The following is a 24,474-nucleotide window of genomic DNA, read 5'->3' as shown; positions in this document are numbered from 1 at the left end:
TTAACATTTAAAAAGAATGAACAAAATTCAATTCCATGTCTTTTAAGTGCTATGTATATATTTGTGTATTTGTCTATATATATGCATATATTTATATATGTATATATCTATAGCTATGTATATATATATCTATGTATATATGTATATATCTATAAGATTTTAAACTTTAAATTACTGCTTTTGTAATTATTTAATGTCACAGATTTCTCACATTAAGCTATCTTTATTTTCGTGATTTAATAACAAAACAAATAACGAAAAAGAAAACAGAAACTACCTTGTCAAGTTTATTTAACATAATAGCCTTTATAATAAATTTAACAAAAAGCTAATTTAGATATTGGTTTACCGTCCAAAGTCTAAGTTTTTGTCTCTAATTAGAATACTGGATTTTAATGTCATACGTTTAAGAATTTACTTTAGAAATTACTCTTGTGTCGCAATGTATAATGTGTGGTTGACAGGGAAACTTCATTTTACGTTTAAGTTAACAATAAATAAAATCAGTCTTGAAACTTAAAATGAAGTTCAAACAAATTAAGCGTGCTGATGTTAAATATAGTGTATTGCCCTTTGTTTTTTACCTCTGAACCCGAACAGGTTATACTCACGTAAACCAATCAGTGTTGGAGCTTCAAGCTAACCTGATCATGTGGCACGGGGAACACGAGGCAAAGTACCCTTAGGACATATCTGTACTGCATGAGCGGTCATAGCGAATTTTATTGCTAGTCAAGTTTTCATACTAGTATGAATTCATATTTTTATACACTTTTATTCTAAAGTATGGGTGTTATTAGTTAGCGAACTCTCATCAATTAAGACATATAACTTGTTTATTTCTCTCACATTCGTGTTACACACCACCTGTCTTTAAGTTGAATATTGCAAGAGTGAAGGGCAAATATCTTCCTGTATATAATGGGCTGTTTTCGTGTTAACAATACATTAAATAAAGATAATGTTCTCAAACTGTTTTTAAATAAGTGAAATGTTTACTTTTTGTTATATTTTATCACTAGTCGTTTAAACTTATATTTTAAATAACAACTGTAGAGAAAGTTAATGAAGTATAATAATCACGTAATTTCTTCACACTTTACTCTTATACAGCGCTTTTATTTACATACTAATGATACTTAACTGCGTATTTAATCTTACAAACATCTTCACGGGGAAGCGAATAAATGGTTTGTAGCTTGTCATACTTTATTCCAAAGCTTCATTGCAAAAGAGACGGAGTTTATACAAATCAAGCAGACGTGAAATTTGACTAAGTTTGTTAGTGGCAAATATCTTACCCAGCTCAGCCGTTTGTAAAAGTCTACAAGTAAAAGTGAACTCTCAGTCCATAAGGAACTTTCTTTTGGAAGCTCTTTTAATGTATGTTAAATTTCTTGTCGTAAAAGTTTTGCAGGTCATTTTAAGGAGGCTGTACCCATTAGTCTTTTATTTTCTTGAAAACACACACAAGTGGCTAAAAATGAGCACAGTCTCTGCAAGTATTTTCGCTAATGTTAATTCTCCAAGAAAATTGTAAATCAGGGGAAGTGGATCAGAAGTGAGATGGTGTAGCAATCTGGAAACCTGGCATGAATGGCAAAGCAGTTGCGTTACTGCTAGGTGATTGACCGTAACATTATAATGCTCCCACGGCTGAAAGGGCGAGCACGTTTGGTGCGACGGGGATTTGAACCCACGACCCTCGGATTATGAGTCGAACGCCTTAACCCACTTGGCCATGCCGGGTCTGTACGCTCCTCTACAACTGAGTTAATCTTACAAGCAATTGGATCGGTTTGCTTCATAACAGGAAGTTCAACAAGATATGTATTACGAGTTAGTGTTAAATATTTGAGTAACTGAATTCACGAGAAAGAAAGAGACCAGACACGGTGCAATTACAAGTGAATAATTTTTGTAAGTAATTTCCAAACACAATGTACGAGGTCTGTTAAAAAAATACGCGGACTGACGTCATAAAACAAAATGTACTTCATTTAGAAGTTACAGGTCTGGGACCCCTTCAAAGTACTCTCCTCCCCAACGCACACACTTATCCCAACGGTGTTTCCACTTGTTGAAACAGTCCTGGTACGCTTCTTTTGTAATGTCCTCCAGCTCCTTCGTCGCATTTGCCTTAATCTCGGGAATCGTCTCAAATCTTCTTCCTTTCAAGGGTTTTTTTGAGTTTGGGGAACAAGAAAAATCGCAAGGAGCAAGGTCACGTGAGTAGGGGGGTGGGGGTGGGGAAGAACAGTGATCGAGTGTTTGGCCAAAAACTCACGAGTTCTGAGGGCTGAATTTCGCAGCAACGCGGTGCATCTTCAATTTTTCGGTCAAAATCTCGTAACAAGATCCAACTGATATCCCACACTCTTCAGCAAGCTCCCTGACAGTCAGACGTCGATTTGCCCGCACCAGGGTGTTGATTTTGTCGACGTGTGGGTCGTCAGTTGACGTGGAAGGACGTCCAGGACGCTCATCATCTTCAATGGACTGTCGACCATCCTTAAAACGTTCATGCCACTTGAAACATGCCGTACGCTTCATAGCAACATCACTGTAAGCCGTGTTAAGCATAGCAAAAGTTTCAGTCGCAGATTTTCCAAGTTTAAAACAAAATTTCACAGCAAGTCGTTGCTCCTTTAGGCCATTCATTCTGAAATCCGCCAAATGAAAAAATCACACTTCACTTAAAACCGCGTAGCTAATACACAAATGAAGATATCTGCAATCGGGAAATGGCGTCGTAATCAGCTGATCTGTGCGAACCTAGCGACACCAAGCGGATTCCCCTGGAACCAACTGGAGCCGCGCAATTCAAACAGTCCGCGTATTTTCTGAACAGCCCTCGTATGCACTTGCTTTATGGACACAGAAAGATTGCTTCTATTGGATCAGGTAGCTTTCTTTCAAACCTGATTGGGCTAAGATCATTTACTATTCGTTACGTTACACGTAAAGTCAGATCTACCTGGATTAACTAGCGCTGCCACATGACTGTTCACAGATGGAACGTTTTGTTACATAATCATGACGTTCTTTCAATCAAATTAGTATAATTTTTTCTTTTCACAATCACATTTTCACTCAAAGTTTCAGAAGCTGTGATACCTGAAGTTATATTAACTAGCGATATTTTTAATACAAACTAGAGACGCCGTCAATTCTGTCACTAATATTAGTAAAACAATTACTGACTAAAATTTTGATTTAAATGTAACAATAGTTTACTAGATAACTCAAAAGTATACGTATTATAATGTTTACTTTTGTGCTACCTTCTATATAAATTTTAAGTATCGATCACTCGTACCTCATGTTAAAAAACTGCTCCAAGTATTTTTATTATATCTTAGTAACTTAATTTTTACATTGTTGGATTTTCTGGTGATGATAATTAAAACGTGAAACCGTTTTCATATCTCTACTAATACAAGGGCCCGGCATGGCCAGGTGGTTTAGGCACTTGACTCGTAATCCTAGGGTCGCGGGTTCGAATTCCCGTTATAGCAAACATGCTCGCACTTTCAGCCGTGGGAGTGTTGTAATGTGACGGTCAATTCCAATATTCGTTGGTAAAAGAGTAGCCTAAGAGTTGAAGGCGGGTGGTGATGACTAGCTGTCTTCTCTCTAGTCTTACACTGCTAAATTAGGGATGGCTAGCGCAGATAACCCTCGTGTACATTTGCGCGAAATTCAAAACAAAACAAACTACTAATACAAGAATGATTAGTAAAAAACACACTGGATAAGAACAAACTAGTGGTTTACTAGTTGATAATTAAACAAAGAATTTTCTAAAAATGAAAACGGTAATAGTTTCTGAAGGGTGTAATAATACTGCTTCAATATCAACTAGGGAAGTTACCAATTCTGTCACAAATAACAGTAAAACAGTTACTTATTTAAATTTCGATTTAAGAGCAATGAAAATTTGCTAGGAATTATATATTCTTTAGAAACATTAACTATTGAAAGCGTTCAGTAAAAACAACAGAATGTCTGCAGATTATATTAGTGAGGTTTATCGGTACTAAACACCAATGACTTGTGCACAGATAAGGAAGAACAACATTCTATGGAAACCTATGACGACAGTGCTAATTTTGACGTAGTTTTACCAGTGGATATTTCAAAATTATCATCCAACGGGACTTGCGACGAAAAATTTCGTGTCGAAAACATTAAGTGTGTGGTATTCAAACAAGAGAAAATAGAGGACGCTTCGGAAGATGATCACCCTGAAGAGCTGGAAGCTGCAAACGGATTGAATAATGTACAGCAACAACTAAATAAAACTGACCTGGAATATAAAGGTAATATTAATCAAAAATACAACCTAGTAAGTACAGAGAATTAACATTTTAAAGGTTTTCATTTTGATCGTGCAAGTTGCTAGATATATTGTTGAATTACTGTGATTTCTTGTTTGGGAGTTTCGAAAACACCACTTTGTATAAATAAATAGGTGAAACAGTAATCAGAATGTAAGGAGAGTATAAGTATTCAAAACAAAATAAATTCTGTAATAAAAAGTACATAAACAGCTAAAGTGATACGAGTTGGATAGATCTTAAAACGATTTTCAGGCCTTACATTAGTTGGCATTGTAATCCGTATAACTAAATAGAACAGAATGGATTGAAAGCTGTTTTAAAATATATCCATCTAGTATCACTTTACTTGTTTGTGTATCTTTTATTGCATCATTTGTTTTATTTTGCGTACTTCTTATAGCAATTCTACAAATAACCAATGACTCCTACTTTCCGTTAAAATTTTATTTATTTTTTCCTATTTATAGGTCTAATTGTTATTGTTTGTTATTAAGCACAGATTACACAACACAGTATCGAAACCCTGTTTCTAGTGATATACGTCCATAGACTTACTGCTGTGCCACTAGGAGGCATTATAGGTACGAAAGAGCAGTTACATTTATTACGCAATAACGCTTTAGTACTTTTGTTATTTGTTACAGATTATTAGGAGAATGTTGTCCGTATCAGCACACCGAGAGAACATCTTACTTTCCCGTTATCCTATAATTAATATATCTCAAATAACACGACATTATTGTTTCACCTAGAATGTGTTCCATTTACTATTTTTACCTTTTTTTTTATAGGTATTGCAGAAGCGTACCAGCAAAACTGCTATATTTCACATTTTGTAAAAAAATGTGAAATAGCATCTTTTGGGACAACTTCTAAGTGCTCAGATACATTGGAACCTTCCCCTCAGGCTATTAATGGTGAAAAGTTTCCATCAAATAACATAGATGCTCACTACCACCAATACTTTGTCCGACTACGACATTCAAGTGGATCCGAAGATTCAGGAGTCTTTCTTGATGATGTGAATGGAGAGGCAGGACGCGTTGCAGAAAAAAACGTGCATACAGATAATGTGTATTTTAACAGTCACTTGGAAAATAGTAAAGAACCTCCTACCTCTGAATTATTTAACCCAGCTGACAAAATAGTATGTTCTGCCACAAATAACGGAGAATTAATAAATGACCCGTTAGGTAAGAATTCGGTGAAAAACGTTTCATCTTCGAATGGCTTTACTTTTGCTTCACCAATTCTAAATGGATCTGTGGATAATAACCTAGTTTCGGAGAATGTAGAACCTCCTCCACTTCCCGCTTCACTTCCTCCCAAACTTGAGGACGTTCAGTCAAAAGATGGCAAATCTCTACTTAGTTGTAGTACACTTGAAAATAATTTAGTGCTTGATTCTGAAAACATAAATTTATGTTGTAACCCACTTTCAGAAATTTGTAATGATCAATTAAACTATGTAACTTGTCTTTCCAGTAACAAACACAAGGATATCGATGCAGATGGTGATATAGTCGATCAAGAACAAACGTCCTCAAGTGAAGCTTCCCCTGTTCTAGAACCTACACTTAATGAAGGCTGGTCAAAGAAAATACATGGTAATAAACCTAAAGAGGAAAGGTATTCAAACGAAAATAAAATTGCAAACTCAGAAATGGAAGAGTTATGTAGTGAAAGTAAAGAAACATTTTCTTCGGATGATAACCAATCAGTTTTGCCAGATGATAAATATCAATTTAAAGCAAAGCTTTTAGCAGAACGTGAGATTAATGTAAATAGTGGCATAAGACCATTCCACAGAGGCAAAGACCTTGCAAAAGACAACTATGAAGATTCACTGAATACGCTATCATCCGCAGAAACAGGAACCCGATTTTCAAATGAAACTGTCAACTTTACAGCCGAAACGATTGCAAATACAGATTCTAACAAATTTTCAGACTCAGTAGTTGATAATCAAACAAATAATTATACAAAAATGAAAGGAGTAATAGTTTCCGATGAAAGTAATAACACAGCTTCAGTATCAAACTTGCGACCAACATTCACCAGTAGTACCACTAACATTTTACCAAAATCAGATTCTGGAAACCCTTTCTCTGGGTTGCAACAGAAGAAATATACCAGCCCATTTACCAGACGAGGTTACTATTTTAATAGTAACGTTGCTGGAAAAGATGTGAGCATTCCACCCATTTTATCTGAGCTTCCTTGGAAAAGTACTGATTCTGATATCCCCAAGTATTCGCCAGCATTTAAGTGTCTATCTCTCCAAACATTCGGAGTGGCACCCATTTCTTCAATATCTAGTAATATGTGCACTGCCCCACTGCCAGTTATGTATTCTAGTTTAAGTAAGTTAAGTAGCATATCTGGTATTGATGGGTCTGGTGTTTCAGACGCAGAGGAGAAGAAAATTAACAAAACGGTACTTCCTGCTACTTGTGATAAAATGTCTTTACTTGATTCAAAATTACTTCCCATTCACATTTCAAATAAGACAAAGATTCTCACAGACTATCAGGAAGAATCTGTCCAGGAAAATACCGAAGAAATTATAATAAAAAAGATGTATGGATCATCAGAGGATATTACATCAGTTCCTGAAGTATCATCACCTTTGATTATTGTCAATGTATCTCCAACGCCAGAAGAGATAAAATATGAACAGGAATACAAGTTAAAGGAAATAAAAAACCAATTTAAACAGAGCTGTGATTACGAAGAAAAAAAGACTGAAGAAGATACCATAAAAAATGCGTATCTTTATGACTGCTCAGAAGAATTGACAGCTGTAAAAGTATCTGATACCCGCTATGAATCAAACAAAGAAAAAACGCCGATCACTCGTAAACCCAAGACAGAAGTAATATTAAACACTTTACCTGGTACTTCCTCTCAGAGTGTTGATAAGGAAATTTCTCAAGACTCCTCTTCCTTGGTAGATTTTTTGAGTAATATTGAAGGAAAATTTTTAGCCCAGCCAGTGTGCGTCAGTATGACTGTACCTGGAGGCGAAGTTAAGGAGCATGATCAGATGCTAGCTGATAATGACAGCGAACAACGGACTGAAGTCAGGAAAACTGTACCTAAATGTCACGTGACCAGGAACGAACGTAGTCCTATTATACTTCTTGACAATGTAAACTCTTCACCTTCATCATCATTAAATCCCCAATTAACCAGACTGGAAAGATTAGAGAATGAAACAGATGAGACCTTATTTAAACCAAGCATCTTAAGTCAACAAAAAACGGTGCTGAAAAAAATCGAAAATGGTTCAACCGACAGTGTTAAAAACTTCCGAGCCTTAGCAGAAAAATGGGAGAAAAAGACTCAAGAAAACAAACAAGAAGTAAAATTATCACTAGTTTCATCAAGTACACGATCTCTAGGTAAAATCGAACATTTGCCGAATACGGTTCATAAAGGAAACGCAAAACTTCCACCATCTCTGATCCCTAAAAGTCGTGAACATCAGTCATACATCAGACGTCAGAGTGTTCCAAGTAATACAGTTGGTACTAATTCAAGTTCAACGGTTAAACTTCGGGAAAAACGGTCGACTGGTCCAAGACCTACATCGCTTATTGAAGCTAAGGAAAAAGTACATATTGATAACATGTGGAATAATAATTTCAGTTATAGCAGCTACTTTCAGAGATATAACAACGTCAGTTCAGAAGAGTCTCTTCCAAAATCTTATCGTAATTATGATACAAACGAGGCATTCACTAAGAGCCGTGAATCTTTAGATCAATTAGGCCAAAGAAATAAACCCCGTGCTTCGACAAGCGTTAGTGATATTCGTAAAAACTTTCAAAACCAAGCAAAAAGTGCACAACATAGCTGGATACCTAAACCTAGTTCTCGACGAACATCTGAAGATGGTAATTTTTTCTCATCTTACAAGTGTAGTCTGAGCAGCTTTTCAACAGACTCTGATACAGGTGGTACAGGAACAAACACCCCTGTACATTATGGTTCGCAGACTTCATTGTCTTCGAGTTCTTATGATCGCTATGACTCCGTAACATCTCTAGCCTCAACAACAAGTCTGATTTCGTTACAGGAGCTGCAACAGTTAATTAATGAAGCTAACCAGTCTCTTCAAGATGAAGTTGTGCCACCTGTTCAAGATGTCACTGTTGTGGTGATTCACAGGGAGATTCAAGGGGGGAGTATTGGAATTACCTTAGCAGGTGGCGTTGACTGTGAGGTTAAGGAAATCACGGTATGTACTTTATTTTACTTTATTCTATGTCAGATATATATATATATTACTTTGTGTTGGTATCAATGAAAACTGTTTTTTCATATATCAAGTTCTATATATTAACTGATAAAGAACAGCGCTAACGTCTCAAAATTGCTTTTTCTCTGTTCTGACGTATTTTAACAAGTAGCTTCGTCTTCTCCAAAAAAACTGAAATAAGTAGATGAGAACGTTAAACATATCTTGTTATGTTCCACAAATTAAGGCTTTTAAATAACACTCTCACAAAAATGTGTGTGAATCACTAACTTAGATGTTCTAGAATAAATACTTGACCATCAAAAAAAAATAAAAAAATAAAACGAGATTTACTGCCCAAGAAGCAATCTTTATTAATTTATAGGATGCGTGCTCAGAGGCGGCGCCAGGATATTTTCATTGGGGGCTGAGGGGGGGGAGTGAGATAAACTGTGGAGGGACTTCCCAAAATGCCATCAATGTGAAGTATAGATGGTAAATTATAATAATGTAAGTACCAAGGTACATTTCAGAAAGGTGTGCTACTTTGAACTGCGTTTTCAATGCAGTTTTCATTGGAAACTCATACTCTGATTAATAATTCATTATTACAAATTAGAAATAATCTGTTTATGAAAATATGCGTATATGTAAAAGAGGAAGCTCACCTAAATTCCACCCAAAGTAATACAAAATAATAAAGAAAATCAAGGTTAGCTGAGATTGAACATTTAATATACCATTAAGTGTAAAGCTACAAATCAAAAGAAATATAACATAAAGACATAGTTTACATAGTAGAAACGAATTATTCCATGTGAAGGTAATACACTCTGAGGAAAAGTAAGGTCACTATCAGGCTAACTATCTATCATCTTAATGAAGACGTTGAGTTCTACAGATCTATGTCTCTTTGATGATAATTGTTAAGCAACAACGACGATTGTGTTTTCCATATTTTATGAATATATATGGGCAACAATATTGGGGGGGCTGAGGGGGCCTGGCTCACTGGGGGCGCTCAAGTTCCCCCTTGGCGCCGCTACTGTGCGTGCTTGCAATTATATACCGTTATAATTTTCATTACAACTACGTTCAACAATAGATAAACATACACACGCTACACTTATGTGGTAACATAGCTTGTAAAAACTAACAAAACGCGAGAAGGCGCAGAAATGTGAATTAAAGTATCGATTTATTTTTCTAGATAATCGAGAGTTTATCTTGCATTGCAGCTTGCATGTTCTCAGAGCGGTAGCGCGTTTCTAAATCACCGACAAGCGGTGTTTGTTCTTTAAGAAAACTATACGCATTGGCAGCTTTATTAAAATAAACAAATTTGATTCAAACATCCACCTGCATGAAAAGTGGAAACAAAAAAGTCTTAGTACCAATTTTTTGTTTGAGAGGTGATTAAAAGTTGTGTAATGTTCCTATTTTTCATGCGGTACTCATTTCGTTATAATGAATTGTGTTTGATGTTGTAACATTTTTTCTTATTTCTATCAGCCGTGTTGAATAGTTAGGTTTTAAAATCATATCATATTTTCATACAGTTCTAAGGTTTATTCTTGATGCTATTATTTTGGTTCTAGTCTCGTCTATTCCAATTTATGTAATTAATTTAACGTTTTCAACGCAACCTACGACTTATTTTCACCTATTACTGATATGATATTCCTTGTTATTATCATGTGTATGATTCTGTAGAAGTATATACAAAATTTACTAATATAGTTTTATCTGTCCAATATGTTACATATTAATAATGTTTGATTTATCAGCTTATGGATATCTTTACACATCATCATAAGCAGTTTAAGACAAAACTGAGCTTAACATTCTATTATCTTTTGCACTTTAAAATACTTATGTTATTTTATTTTTCTTATTCCCTTTACTTCAAAAAGGTTGTGTTATTGGTGCTTATGTAATGCATTTCACCGCCTTTTTAATTTTCTATTTCCTCATCTTACATATAATTTTAGGAGAGCAAGAGATCAATTGGTCTATCTAGGCCATATTATCTACTAAAATAAGCTCTAAAATAAAAATAAAAAATTCATATCAGGATTTTATCATTCAAATATTCATCAAGTCTTCCTTTAAATTAACTACATCTACCATATCTGAAGGGAATACGTTCTATGCCAGCCATCATTATGGAAAAATAAAGTTGTCTTAGCTAAAAACGGCTCTTGTCCTGCCAAAACTAATATTTGTGTCCACGAGTCTTACCATTCTCACTATCAAGTACGAAAAATATGGATCATAACACTACCAATTCATTTAACAACCTTAAACGCACGAATTAGATCTACTCTAATTGTTTCAAGAGAAAATAATTTTAGAGATCTTAACCTATCCCCGTCTGAGAATCTTTATATCTCAGGTGTCATTCTTGTAGCCCTCTTCTGAACCCTTTCCAACTATTCAGTGTTTTTCATATGATAAAGACTGAACACGTTACTACAGATATGATCTAACCAACGACATATTTAAACTTGTATTCGGTATATTTCTGTATATACAACCTTCGTTAGACAGAATTGCTCTTTATGTGAAATCATTTACCTATCCTTTTTATACAAATAGTTTTTATCTACATCATCACAACTGCGTAAACATCCTATGACAAAAACAGGAAGTGAAATATTTTTGTTCCTTCTTTTCGTATAGGTGGATATTTGAATCAAATTTGTTTATTTTAATAAAGTTACCAATACATATATATACTTTTTTTAGAGAGCAAACACCACTTGTAAGTGATCAGGTATAATTATAAGGAGCTAAGGGTTTGTTCATGATTTATATATTCATGTTAAGCTTTTACGTGCTAACAATATTAGTTTCTGGTGTCAAGTTAGCTTTGTTCTATCTTGGATTTTTTAACTCAAAACAACTCATACTTTCTTAGATGTTGAGCAGTTAGGGTGAAAGAACTAAAGTTTTGCTGGAAAACGTCTTTTATTTGCTACTGTTTACATTTTTATGATTTTTATTCAGTGCAAATAACCGATCACCTGAATCATATCTTATAGATTAAGTTGTGTTAATTGTGTATAGTCAATTTAAAGATGTTCGACAGTGATGGTTTATTTGTTATTGTTTGTTAAGTAATCAGATTATTTTCAAACGAATAAATGAACTTTTTTAAATATTTAATTAGTGAACATCGAAAACTTTTATCTCTTTTTTTTTTTTTCCGTTACAGGTATTGTGTGATAAGCCTGTCAACAGTTATCTTTAATACCGCATATTTAAAATATCTTGCTTATTCTGACCTTTTATTTTTCTAGGTTCACAAAGTAATAACGGGAAGTTTAGCAGACCGTGACGGACGTATCAAAAAGGGCGATAGGATCATTTCCATCAATGGACGTTGTGTGAAAGGAATGAGTCACAGTGTTGCCGTGAACCTTTTGAAGTCTCCGAGAAAAGAAGTTGTGCTTGTAGTTTCAAGAGAGCGTCCAGACTGTCGTCCAGCTAGAGTCTTAAGTATTGAAAAAGATGTTTTATACAAAGAGAAAAATGTTTCGTACACGGTTGGTGCTAAAGGGATGGATGAAGTGAAAAAGTTGAATAGCGAAGGTAAACTTGTTTTGGAAATAAACAACATAAAAAAAAGTGTGTGTGTGTACATATTTATATATATATTTATATAAGTAATAAGTTTAGTAGAACTGTTCTCTCTAAAAATTATAGTATTACAGATAATGTATTATAGAAATTTGTTCACTTAACATAATTGGGAATATGACCCTTATAAGGGTTAACGTTATAAATAAGTATTTTAAAAACATACACATAACTTCTCTGTATAAAAAGCCCGTATCCCGAAACAATAATGGGTAAGTTTTATTAACAGTAAATAAATATTTACTAATTTAAAATAATGCATTGTTATTCTTTAAACATTATTAATAAAAAAACATTATAGAAATATTTGGAAATGACATCAAAAATACCGTATACATATTTTTGTATTACTAACAAATATAAATTTGTTATTGCGACAGTAAAATCTGAAGATGAATGTGTAAAAAAGGTGGAAATTCTTAAAGACGGAACAGGGCTTGGATTTAGCCTAGAAGGTGGAAAGGATTCTCCAGCTGGGGATAAACCTCTTATTGTTAAAAAAGTATTTACAGGTGAGAGTTCTTAACGAAATATATAAATTAACAATACTTGACTAAATCCGAATTACATAAAGAAAACACTGTGGCCGGTAGATCTACTGAAAATTTGACTCTAAAATGTTAATTTTTGTACTGATCATACAGTTGAAATAACTTTTAGTTTCAGGAGCTTTATATGACGTTTAATATATATCTTCACGTAGTTTTGACATTCTTGTAAAGCGGACATTTAAAGTTCGTAAACACTAGTAATCGCTTTGATCAGTTAAAGGCTATATAGAACTCACAACTTATTTTTCATAGTGGCTACTACTGTGACTAATGAAAACAACGTTGGCCACACTATTCACAAAAACAAATTGAAAGATATTAGTTTAATCAAAATAATTGCATTTCAACAAACCTTCAATGTGAAACTGGATGATGGTTTTCATCAACAAGTTTCGTGAAATTTGGCTCAATATCTGTACTCAATGAGGCATTAAGCCGAGATCTGTATTTATGCTTCAGAAAATCTAGCGTAGGAAATGTTGACTCACACACCCATGTGCTTCCAAACACGGAAAATAATTTTGAAATTACTATCTTGAAATTTGGAAAACTCATTTATCAGAATAGTGAGCCACATCTCTCTGATAGAACATTTTTGTTTACCTTTTCATGTGTTCTACACTTTGCAGAGTAAGTATCTCGTCTTCAAATCCACACTTATCCAAAGACAAAAAAGATGTAATTTCATTACTGAAATTTTCCAAGTCAAATTGAAATGGGTCATGCAAAAATTCAAATATCAATTTCAAATTTTAAAATTCGGAGAAACGTGATTCAAATTCTTGAAATAGATTTTTGATCCAGTTTACACAGAAATCATCTTTAGCATCGGAGAAATCATAGTCATTATTTTTTAGAAAACTATTCAACTTTGCAAAATGTGTCAAATCATTCTTTTGTAACTGTTCGGCAAGGACGTTTAGCTTTAATTGAAATTCACGAATAGACTGTGATTGCTCGCTTATTATTTTACCTTTTCCCTGAATATTCGTATTCAAATCATTCAAGTTAACCATTATGTTGCACAGAAAGTGCAAATCACACTGCCATGACAAAGTTTCAATTTCAGGGAAATTTTCAATCTTACTTTTTTCAACAAGATGCTCTTTTGTTTGAGGAAATGAGGAAGTAAATCGTTCCAAGACGTTTCCTCTACTTAACCATCTTACATTTGCAAAATCAGTAAGATCATCAAAAGTACATTCACTGCTTTTCTTCAAAGACTCAACAAACTGTCGATGGATGAAAGAGCTTCCACTTCTAATATAATTCACGATTTTTACAACAATGCCCATCATATTTTTCAATTCATCACTTTTAGACATCTGAGCACATAATTTTTCCTGATGCAAAATGCAATAGAAAGATGGCAGCGTGGACTTCACACTATTTTCAGTTAAATGCTGCGTCAAAAGAGGAACAAATCCTAATTTTGCCGCAGTCATGGTGGAAGCACTGTCTGTTGTGACAGAAATTAGTTTTTTTAAATTCAAATTGAATTTTTTTACATTTCAAGAAATTTTTCAAAGATGTTTTTCCGCATGTTCGATCTCGTAATCCACAAAGGCCAAACATTTCTTCCCTCACTTGAAGATCTGAAGTTACATATTGAACCAAAAATATCAACTAACGTCTGTTCATTCATCTAGTGCTAAAGAAAAATACAAACAGTCTTTTAGTTGTTCAAGCAACTGATTTTCTATATCTTTCGCTAACTCTAGCATTCTGCGGACAATTGTTCTTCGACTTAATTGCAAATTATTTATCTTTTGAAGAATATCATCTTTCATTCTTGAATCATAATTCTCCAACTGAGTTTCAATGACCACAATCAATATTTATTTTGCTAGTTCAGCATCAAAAAATGATTTCTTTCTTTGAGATAGAATCCAAGCTACTTTATAGCTAGCTAACTGACTAGTTCTATCAATGACAAAAATCTTATTAGGCCTCCGTCTAGTTCATGAAGGTTTGCTGTCATACGACTAATTTCATTCATACGATTTTTGCTATCAACTGGAAAGTTTACATCAAATTCGTTGGGAAAATTATTAAAGTGTTGCTTAAGAATGTATACTTTATTATTCCTAAAAACTTTGATACACTGGCTTATTGTTTGATTCAATCACTACAAATTTCAACTCCCAACTTTCATTAAATTCTCGTTTCACGTTTTTCCAGCCACGTGCCATTCTCTTTTCGGCATTAATACCAGAATCAATTATATTGTCTTTATTTTCTGAATGTTCACCATCATCTGAATTCTTTCGTTTTCGAATTATCCATTTATCCATATTATGGGAATAAAAACAAAATATATTTAACCACTTGAAAGTTACACAATAAAAATATGTTTGGAAGCGCATGCAAAACAACGTACACTCGATAACAAACATCTAAACCAGACTGACATTACAAATTGGGCGGAGTCTTTGACAGTGATGAAGCGCACGACATTAGCGTTGACGTGAGACAGAGCAGTTGCTGATTACCAAATTTGAGATAAAAAATAAATGATGATTCCTAAACTTCAGATTGCCACAATTGTGCTACCCACTGCCCATCCCTGCTTTACCTTATTTGTTGGAAATCAGAGTACAATGTTGAATAAGTGGAGATACATTGGCCTAATATGTTAAAAATATCCCTTTTATTCCCATATTAGCAAAGAATCTTTATAACTTTTGAAAATAGTCACTAATGTGAATAATTATGAAATTATCTTACTGTCTATGATTTTATTCTTTACAATATATATTGTTATAAGCTATACCTTTATTGTTTAGATTTAAATGTTAGCTAGAGAGAGCTGTGGATTTTAATGATAATTTCGTTTGTAGTTTGTTTGTAGTTAAGCACAAATTACACAAAGAGCTATTTGTACTTTGCTCACCACTGGTATCGAAACCAGGTTTTTGTTGTTGTAAGCTCGCAGACACATCGCTGTGCAACTGGGTTTTTAATAATACCAATGAGATAAAAAACGTCAGTAAGATAAACGTAAGATCATCTCCTAGATAGTTTAAAGGATGTGACGTAAAATTTGTTAGCTTATTTAAAAGTAGATTATGTATATATGAAGTTAAAAAAAGAGTTTAAAATTATTTCAAATGTTAGTTACTGCCGTTACTTTATACAACCCTCTTCAATGTGAATCCCTGTACGTGGCGAGGAGACCTTCCAGAGAAAATTCTGTTCTTTCAATTTATCTCCTCTGGGATCTACACATCCACTCAAATGTTTGCCATGCGTGGCGAACCATGAAGGGGAGGAGAGGATCTTGGTAGTTCAGGGGTCTAACCCTAACACACCACTTTGGCCTTGAATTCCAGTAGACGAGTGGCCTTGGGGTGGCTCCCGTTGGGTTACTCGACTGGTCCACCTGGGCTGGGATCAACCAAGTACCATTGCTGTATGTTCTCATCAGGTGTTGTGGACATTGTATCTGATGCTGGTGTTTGGGTATAGTGCTCACAAAACCCTGGCGTTGTTGCAGTGTCCTTGTGTGGCACTGTATTGCGTTCCCTCGTAGGGCTTCATGATGGGTAGGGTCAGTGGGCACTGAAACATTCTTTCTTGATTATGAATCCCTAAATAGAAACTTAAATTAAAGAGTGAAAAACAGTCCATAGATAAATGACCATGTCTTGAAGATTCTGAGCAGCAATCTTCAACATCTGTAACACCTGTATCTCATTTTCTTATACTACGTTCTCTTTCAGACAAACCTTCAGGGCAAATTCTCCCTCTTTTATTCAAAAGGGACTAGAGGGACTTGCTGGCTCGCCAAAGTCAGTCAAAAAGCTTTGATCTGGTGAGATATTGGTGGAAACATTCATATCTAAATACGGTGAACTCCTCTTACATTCAAAGGCAATTGGGGATATACCCATTGAGGTTACTTCCATGCTATTTTGAATTTGTCACGAGGAGTTATTGTTTAGAGGGATTTGAAGAACGTCCCCGAGTCGGAGATTCTTGTTAGTTTCTCCACCCAAGGAGTTTCTGCAGTGAGGCAAATCTCTACTCGCAAAGATGGAATTATGATGCCGACCAATGTCCTCATTTTAACACCTACCACCATCAAGGCAAGTTATCTCAATTGCAAGGTGTGGCCATATATTCCAAACTCTTACAAATGTTTCAAATGTCAGCAGTTTGGTTACTCGAAGACGTCATGTCGTGACTCTTTGACATGTACTGGTTCGAATGGCAAGGACCATGATACCTGTGAGTGTGAAACAGACCCTCATTGTGTTAATTGTAACGGCTCTCACCCAGCCTACCTTCGTTCTTGCCCTAAGTGTTTGGAAGAAAAAGAGGCGCAGCAATTAAAAATGATTCAAAACATTACTTACCCTGAGGCTTTATGGTTGAGAAAATTGACGAATCAACATTAAAACTCATCTTTTCCCTTAACATTCATTCAAGCAAACCCCAAGATCTACTTCCTTTGGTTCAAGATACAGGCATTTCCTCGGATACATCTTCTCTCGCCCCAAGATGCAAAATGATCGTTCGTTCACGTCATCAGTAGCTGGAACCCTCTTCCAATGATAGAAACCTGCCAAATCGACATAGGGCAGGATCCATAGAGGTCAGTAGACCTACTTCGAACAAAGAAAATAAAGAAAACATGGGTGGTCGAAAACAGAAGGGCTCTTTACTAAGTTCGCCTACACATAAATAAAAATGACCACCTTGATACAATGGAACTGTCGAGAATCACATTTTAATTTAGATGTCATCAAAGCACTGATTGCTTCCTACCATCCTGAAACATTTCTGAAACCTGCCAATAGTCACTTTTCAGCAGTTTTCTGTACAGAAATGATAGGTTGTGATGGACGAGTGCATGGAGGGATGGTACTGTTAGTTGATCAGCATGTGCCCACTCTGTCTTTGCCCCTCGATACACCCTTGGAAGTTGTAGTTATCCGTGTTTCCTTGGGTCGTACCATCACTGTTTGTTCTCTCTACCTGGAGGGACCTATGATAAATCAGACCTTGATGCTCTCGTTGAACAGTTGCCATCTCTCTTTTTAATCCTCTCTGGGCAGTTGCTGATACTGATGGGAGGGGTCACTCCATAGAGCATATGCTCTCAGATCGCAACCTTTCTCTTTTCAATACTGGTTCTTATACTTATTTTCATGCACCTCGTCAGACCTTTACTGCTCTTGATCTCTCAGTTTGCTCCCTTCACTATTCTCCCACTTTTCATGGAGGGTGACAGTACCCCACGAGGCAGTGATCATTTTGAGAGAGACTGGCCATGGTCGATGACATCCGACCCGCGTGCACCAGGGAAAATGGATCAAACCAACTGACCCTCTTTCATATATATTTAAAAACGGCTGGTATGGGTAGAGAAAGCACTAGTAGAAATAGTAAAGACCCATACTTGTGAATTTTCTCGTCATCACAGATTATGACCCTCTTTCAGTGCTCTCACAGAACTTGATCTGTAAGGCTTCAATAGACGACTGCGTGGCAGCAGTGACTGACTGTATTATACGAACACGTTTTCCGCGATATGGAAGGCATGGAAGGCTCAAAAACGGGCCTGGGAAACTTTTCGTAGGTATCCCACACTTCAAACCTCATTGCTTTCCAGCAGGCCCATTCACATGCTCGGCAGGTAAGACCTCAAAGCCAGAGGGAATCTTGTATTAATATCCTACCAACTGCGAGTAATCTTGTATTAAGTTCACAACCAGCATCTCTTCTACCACCAATTCCAAAGATTTGAAAGGTCAGTGGGCAGCATAATTCTGTTCCCCTTTTGATCTTGCTCTCTGATGGCCAGGAAGTTGCTGATACCCGGAGCATTGCCGATACCTTCGGTGAAAGCTTTTACCAGGTATCTAGCACTTCTACTTCATCTTCCACCTTCTTAGTCATCAAGACTCGGGCACAGCGATCACCTCTTTCCTTTTGTGCTGATCGTCTCTATAACAATAATCGTCCCTTTACACTGGTGGAATTCAAACTGGCCCTTCATTTGTCTGGTAGTACATCGGTCAAACGAGATGATGTACACTACAAGATGCTGTGCAATCTCCTGTTTCTCTTGCTATTCTTCTGATAGTTTTTAACCGAATATGGCAGGAGAATGTTTTTCCTGTTGTCTGACACCAGGCTATTGTCCTACCTTTCTCTAAGCTTGGGAAGAATCCCAAGTTTCTTTCAAACTACCGTCCAATTGCTTTGACGAGCTGTCTGTAAAACCTTAAAGAGAATGGTTAACGCTCGTCTTGTTTTGTTCTTCTAATCAAACAACTTCCTCTCGCCCAACCAGTGTGGGTTCCAACGACAGCGCTCCACCATGGTTCACCTGATTCGACTTGAAACGTCAATCAGTAAAGCCTTTCTCAAACAATATCTTGTATCAATATTCTTTGACATTAAGAAGGCTTATAATACAACATGGAGGTATGCCATTTTGCAAGACCTCCATTTATGAGTCAGGTGGTCATTTACCAATTTTTATTACTTTTTGTAATGGACAGGCGATTCCTAGTCCGTGTGTGTTCGACATTTTCCCGTTTATTGCTACAGTAACTTGGAGTCCCTCAGGGCTGTGTTTTGAGTATCACACTTTTCAGTATAAAGATTAATGCCATCACTGAACAACTCCCTCTTACTGTTGCAAACTGGTTCTATGTCGACAACTTTCACATCTCACGTCAATTGTCGAACATGAGGTGTATTGAGTGGCAGCTACAGACTACCCTCAATAGCTTACTGAAATGGACCACAGTAAATGGCTTTAACTTCTCTCTCTCTCTAAAACCGTTTGCATGTACTTTTGCTGCCAACGGGATATTCACCCTGATCCTGAACTCTGTATTGGTGAAGTTGTGCTACCTGTGGCCCCTGAGACAAAGTTCTTGGGGCTTATCTTTAACCATAACCTGACCTTTATATCACACATCAAGAAGGTACGAGTCAAACGTACAAGAGCACGGAAAATTCTTCGTGTTCTCTTTTCCATCAGTTGGGGAGTGGATCGATGTTCTACGTTAAAGATATATCGTGCTCTTATTGGATCGAAACTAGGCTATGGGTCAATGGTCTATGGCTCTGCCAGGACCTTGGCCTTGAAGAAGCTGGACCCCATTAATCATCAGACCCTTCGGCTCTGCACTGGGGCTTTCTGTACTTCTTCAGCCTAAAGCTTGTACACAGAATCTCACGAACCTCTTCTGCACTTTTGCCGTTTGCAACTGTAAGTTTCGAAACTTCGATCTTTACCACAGCACCCCACCTGGGGTTGTGTTTTCCTTCCTCAACGGGCCATGCTTTTTTAGAACAGGCAAGCATGTTTAGTGCGACGGAAATTCGAACCCACAACCCTCAGATTACGAGTCGAGTGCTTTAACCACCTGGCCTGGAAAGGCCCACTTCAGGTGACTAACACTGATGTTTGAACTTACTCGTTAGTCATCCTGGCGACTTGTGATAATTAAAATTATGCTTCGGAAAGTCCTTTGAAACTTATATTAATGTACTCTCTTACTGCTGTAAACTAGATATGAAAATTGGATTTAACGCTTTTTAACTTTTTAATTTAAAAATTTACCCTTGTTTTATTTGCCTTGATTTCTTTTTATAAATTTTACTTTACTTTTAATTTTTACCCGATGTTTGGCGCAGATTGCCTAGTTGCTTTGCGTCATAAAACGTCAAACCAATTAACTATATGCGAGTACGTTTATTTCTTTTACTTTAGTTAACGCTATTCGTAGCGTAGCGTAGCCTTATATCAAAGCTTACAACAGCGTACAAGAGTTCAGTTTGTAGAAACGTCAAAGGAGAAAATAATTTTTATATTTATGGGGACTCAACTTTAAATTATTTTCTCCGAATCATTTAAAATAACTCACAAACCAAGAACTACTCTTCAATAATATATATTATCTGCAATATTTTCTTATCGTACACAACAAAAATTTTTTTTTTTTTTTTTAATAATGAAACTTTTAAAGCATGGTGCTACTTTATAGTATTACTTTCAATCAAGAAATACATATACATCATGGTATAGTAACATATTAATTTTACACTAGGTGGAGCCGCTGCAAAGGAAGGAATTTTAAAGGCTGGCGATGAGATTCTCGCAATCAATGATAAAACGGTTGTGAACATGACGAGAACAGAAGCGTGGAATTTCATGAAAAAGTTGACAGACGGACCAGTATTGATTACTCTAAGAGAAATTAGATAAAATTTTGGATTTGTCTTTGTGTCCGTTCTATGAAATATCATTTCATTTTAAAACTATCACAATTCTCACTTTCTTTAACACACAAAATGCACGAACAAATACTTTTAAAAATTTAAAGCAAATTAAAATTACAAAAACAATGTAGAGCAAATCAAGTTAACCTAAAAACATATTAATCATTCATCTACTAAATTTGAAATTAGAGCGCTGCTTAAGTCATTTAATTTGTATCATTTCTACGTGTACGATAAAACTTAATTCACTGTCTTTTTCACACAGTACGTTTTTCACGAGAGAAAGGTGTTGGTTACTATACTTCATGTACTAGTTTTTTTTAAAAGGAAAAACAGTTGTGTCCTATCAAGTGTACTTACGCTTAGAAAAACAGAAAATTTACACACTAAATGAGACCAGCAATATAGTTACTGTGAATAAATAACAAGAACAGTGAGAAGGTACTAAATTGGTTTGGCAGAATAATATATAGTCTGGAACTATGTAATGATATACGAAAGTGTTTTGTTTCTTGTGTCAGTACTGGTTTACATTTCTGGCTGTCAGATGCAAAGCTAAAACATGCACAATCTCGAGGTGTGTGATGAACCTTTGATTTAAAGGCTTGCCATACTCCACAGTATAGTGTCAAAAATACAGACTTAAGGAAATAGAACTTGCACGTTTCTAATATTTTCACAAACAAATTTTTCATGTAATTTCAAAATTACCATGACATTTTACTAAAAGCAACTGCAAGTTATTACTATTATAATCTTGTTTTTATATTGTACTTCATTTCACTAAATATACATTGCCATATGGTGGTGGTGAAATTTTACTAACGTATATGTTTTCGTCACATACATAGCAATCTTTGTTGATCAGTTACATGATCTTGAAGCTACTTGATCAAGGTGCTAAGGATAAAGAAGTTAATAATGTACAAATTGAAAAATACTTGAAGGTTTCCCTCTACCATGTACGTATTAATCAGTTTTATTCATGTTGCTACAACTGTTTATATATCTATTGTGATTATGTCTGTATATCAAAATACCTTAGTTTTATATTCTCCCTAAATATGGAACTATATGTATATCTTTAGCAAAATTTTATACTTTATATATGAGGTAAATATCGAAGACTTTTAGGGGTAGTGAAAATTCAAATTTTAGATGATCTAACTTTAGACATCAGTAAACATTCAAATGAAAGCCACCAATAAGCAATATAAATACTGCAGTAAAATGGATATGAAAACATATAAGATATGATGAGCTAAAATACTATCATGATTTTACATTTTGCAAGTACTGTTCTGAGGATATTTACTGGTAACATAATATCAAGACTAAAGCTCAAGTTACACACACACACACATATATATATATATTTATATTGAAAAGTATAAGGCCCTCCTCAAAATAATACAATCTACACAAGAATAACAGATCAGCTATGGAACTGTTATGCTTACTGACTTTTTGTAACTTGTTCTATATATTTCTTGATTGGCACAAAAACTACTTGATAAATTTATAAAATAATGTAAATTTTTATAAACTACTTTTAAGGTATATGATTTATAACAATGTATATCAGTGCTGATATTGAAATAAAGCTCACAATTTCAAAGAAATTTATTTACTCGATAGTGTACACTGTTGACATCAAATACAGTTAAAAAACTGATTACAGAAATCTTAAAATACTACCCACACAATAAAAACTGTTTCTTCAGCTCTCTCCCAGGTAAAACTAAAATAATACTTACTGCTTGAATTTTCAATAACAAAATACAAAAGCCCACATAGTACAGTTCAATTTGAAGTTAGATGTACTCCTGAAGTCAACTGAACATGTATTTTCTTTAGATTATACAAAATGTCAGCTTCAGTTCATTATTTAAAAATGTAATCACTCCAATCATTATAGATCAGTTATTCAAAAACTTTAATAAGCCTTAATTAAAAACATAGCTGAAAGAAAGAATGACTAGTATTACAATTTCTCTTTGTTATCACAAATTAAATAACAAGCATCTTTTGTAATTTGTGGTAACAAAGGAAAACCAGAACTTAATTTTCATGAAAAAATACAAACTTCATAAACATATTTTATAAAACATAAATCACTTTGGCTGAAACATTTAGTTACACTGTTAAAATGCTAAAGATTGTGTGTGTGTGTGTGTGTGTGTGTCTATCTATACACATACACCACATTGACAATCCATACATAGTTGTCCATAACTTATAAACTTTCCAAATTGTTTTAAACTCTATTAAACACAGAAGTTGTTGGTGTTTTCTTTACAAGGTTTAGTGACAAAAAAGTTTATTACAATTTGGCAATTATCTGTTCACATACAAAATATCAAAATTACTTGGGCTTCAAATATGGTAATTATGTTAAGAATATACTTATTCCTTAACCTGTATATGCTAAAAAAGCATTTATAAATGTTTTTGAACTTCCATGTATGTATTCTTCAAACAAGAAATGTAGATTTCTAGAAAGGTTTATAGAATTCATGTTAATACAGATTGGATTATGAATTACACTAAAATTATGACTAAAAATCAGAACAAGTGCTAAATTCCTCTACAATTAACAAAGATGACTGTCCACAACCTATTTAAACTTATACAAACAGACTGTTTCAAAATAACTGTCCATGTAAATAATAAGGTTGAAATAATAAAACATTCTAACTTATTGGTAATGGCCCTTCAGTACTGATAAGCAACTTCTAAGGAATACAGCTGCAACATGAATATATACCAGCATCAAACTGCATTTGGTTTCACCTAATTTACTAATTTCAGTTATACTTTTTAAATTCAGCTTTTGCTAGTTTATATTGTATCCACAGAGTTGAAAATAACTTTCTCTGTAAAAATTACACCTTCCACAATGTTAATGAACAAGTTTTAAATTTAAAAACAATTTTTTTTTTTAAGTTTAATGACTACATTCATTCCAGTTGTTTTACCAACTCTTCTTCAGTCAAAAGTTTCATTTATTTTTGCTTATCCCTTTCCTCTGTTATCTTTACCTGGATCATTTCACTGAACCACTAGTACAGAGTAGTGAAGTTATATTCATGCAGAATGAGCCAGAATGGCCAACTGGACTAGTGACACTAAGTTCCAGTTATTTCCATATGATTATCAACAAAATGTGAAGTAGTTTCTTTGCCACTTCACTGTGTCACTGGGGTACCAACACTCAGTGGAAGAAAAGACTCTTCAATGAAAGTTGAAGTAGTTCCTTTTTCACTAGATTTAGAATCAGCCTGTGTCATAGGTGTAGCAACATTTAAAACCATAGGTGAACTAACCGTTAATGTGTTCATGTTTGTAACATCACGATAATTTTGCTTGGTCTGTAACTTGAGTTTTCTGTGTTCTTCAGCTATTTGCTTATTACATTCAATTTTTTCTTTCTGCTCTTCTGTCAATGACT

General features: G+C 34.8%; 2 protein-coding genes across 8 annotated transcripts in view; one reads left to right on the top strand and one right to left on the bottom strand.

Moving 5' to 3' along the window:
* Positions 1 to 21,454, top strand: part of LOC143222563 (uncharacterized) — a 93,013-nt gene extending 71,559 nt beyond the window's left edge. For 3 of the 4 annotated variants that reach the window (XM_076449210.1, XM_076449209.1, XM_076449211.1), the window contains exons 4-8: positions 4,065 to 4,322; positions 5,135 to 8,586; positions 11,889 to 12,180; positions 12,609 to 12,740; positions 20,852 to 21,454. In XM_076449210.1, the coding sequence (XP_076305325.1) occupies positions 4,065 to 4,322; positions 5,135 to 8,586; positions 11,889 to 12,180; positions 12,609 to 12,740; positions 20,852 to 21,009 (4,292 nt within the window). In that variant the 3' untranslated portion in view covers positions 21,010 to 21,454. The remainder of the gene's footprint in view (positions 1 to 4,064; positions 4,323 to 5,134; positions 8,587 to 11,888; positions 12,181 to 12,608; positions 12,741 to 20,851) is intronic. The other variant, XM_076449212.1, reaches the window with a different exon arrangement.
* Positions 21,455 to 22,628: 1,174 nt separating this feature from the next.
* The window catches only part of LOC143222564 (TIMELESS-interacting protein), a 44,493-nt gene continuing 42,647 nt past the window's right edge, over positions 22,629 to 24,474 (bottom strand). For 3 of the 4 annotated variants that reach the window (XR_013012317.1, XM_076449214.1, XM_076449213.1), the window contains one exon: positions 22,629 to 24,472. Coding sequence is in view for 2 of the 4 variants with exons in the window: in XM_076449214.1 (XP_076305329.1) it covers positions 24,212 to 24,472 (261 nt within the window). In the remaining 2 variants the exon portion in view is untranslated. The remainder of the gene's footprint in view (positions 24,473 to 24,474) is intronic. The other variant, XR_013012315.1, reaches the window with a different exon arrangement.

Source organism: Tachypleus tridentatus, chromosome 8 (assembly GCF_004210375.1).
Source record: "Tachypleus tridentatus isolate NWPU-2018 chromosome 8, ASM421037v1, whole genome shotgun sequence".
Taxonomy (NCBI): Eukaryota; Metazoa; Arthropoda; class Merostomata; order Xiphosura; family Limulidae; genus Tachypleus; species Tachypleus tridentatus.
This window is presented reverse-complemented; position numbering and strand designations above follow the sequence as displayed.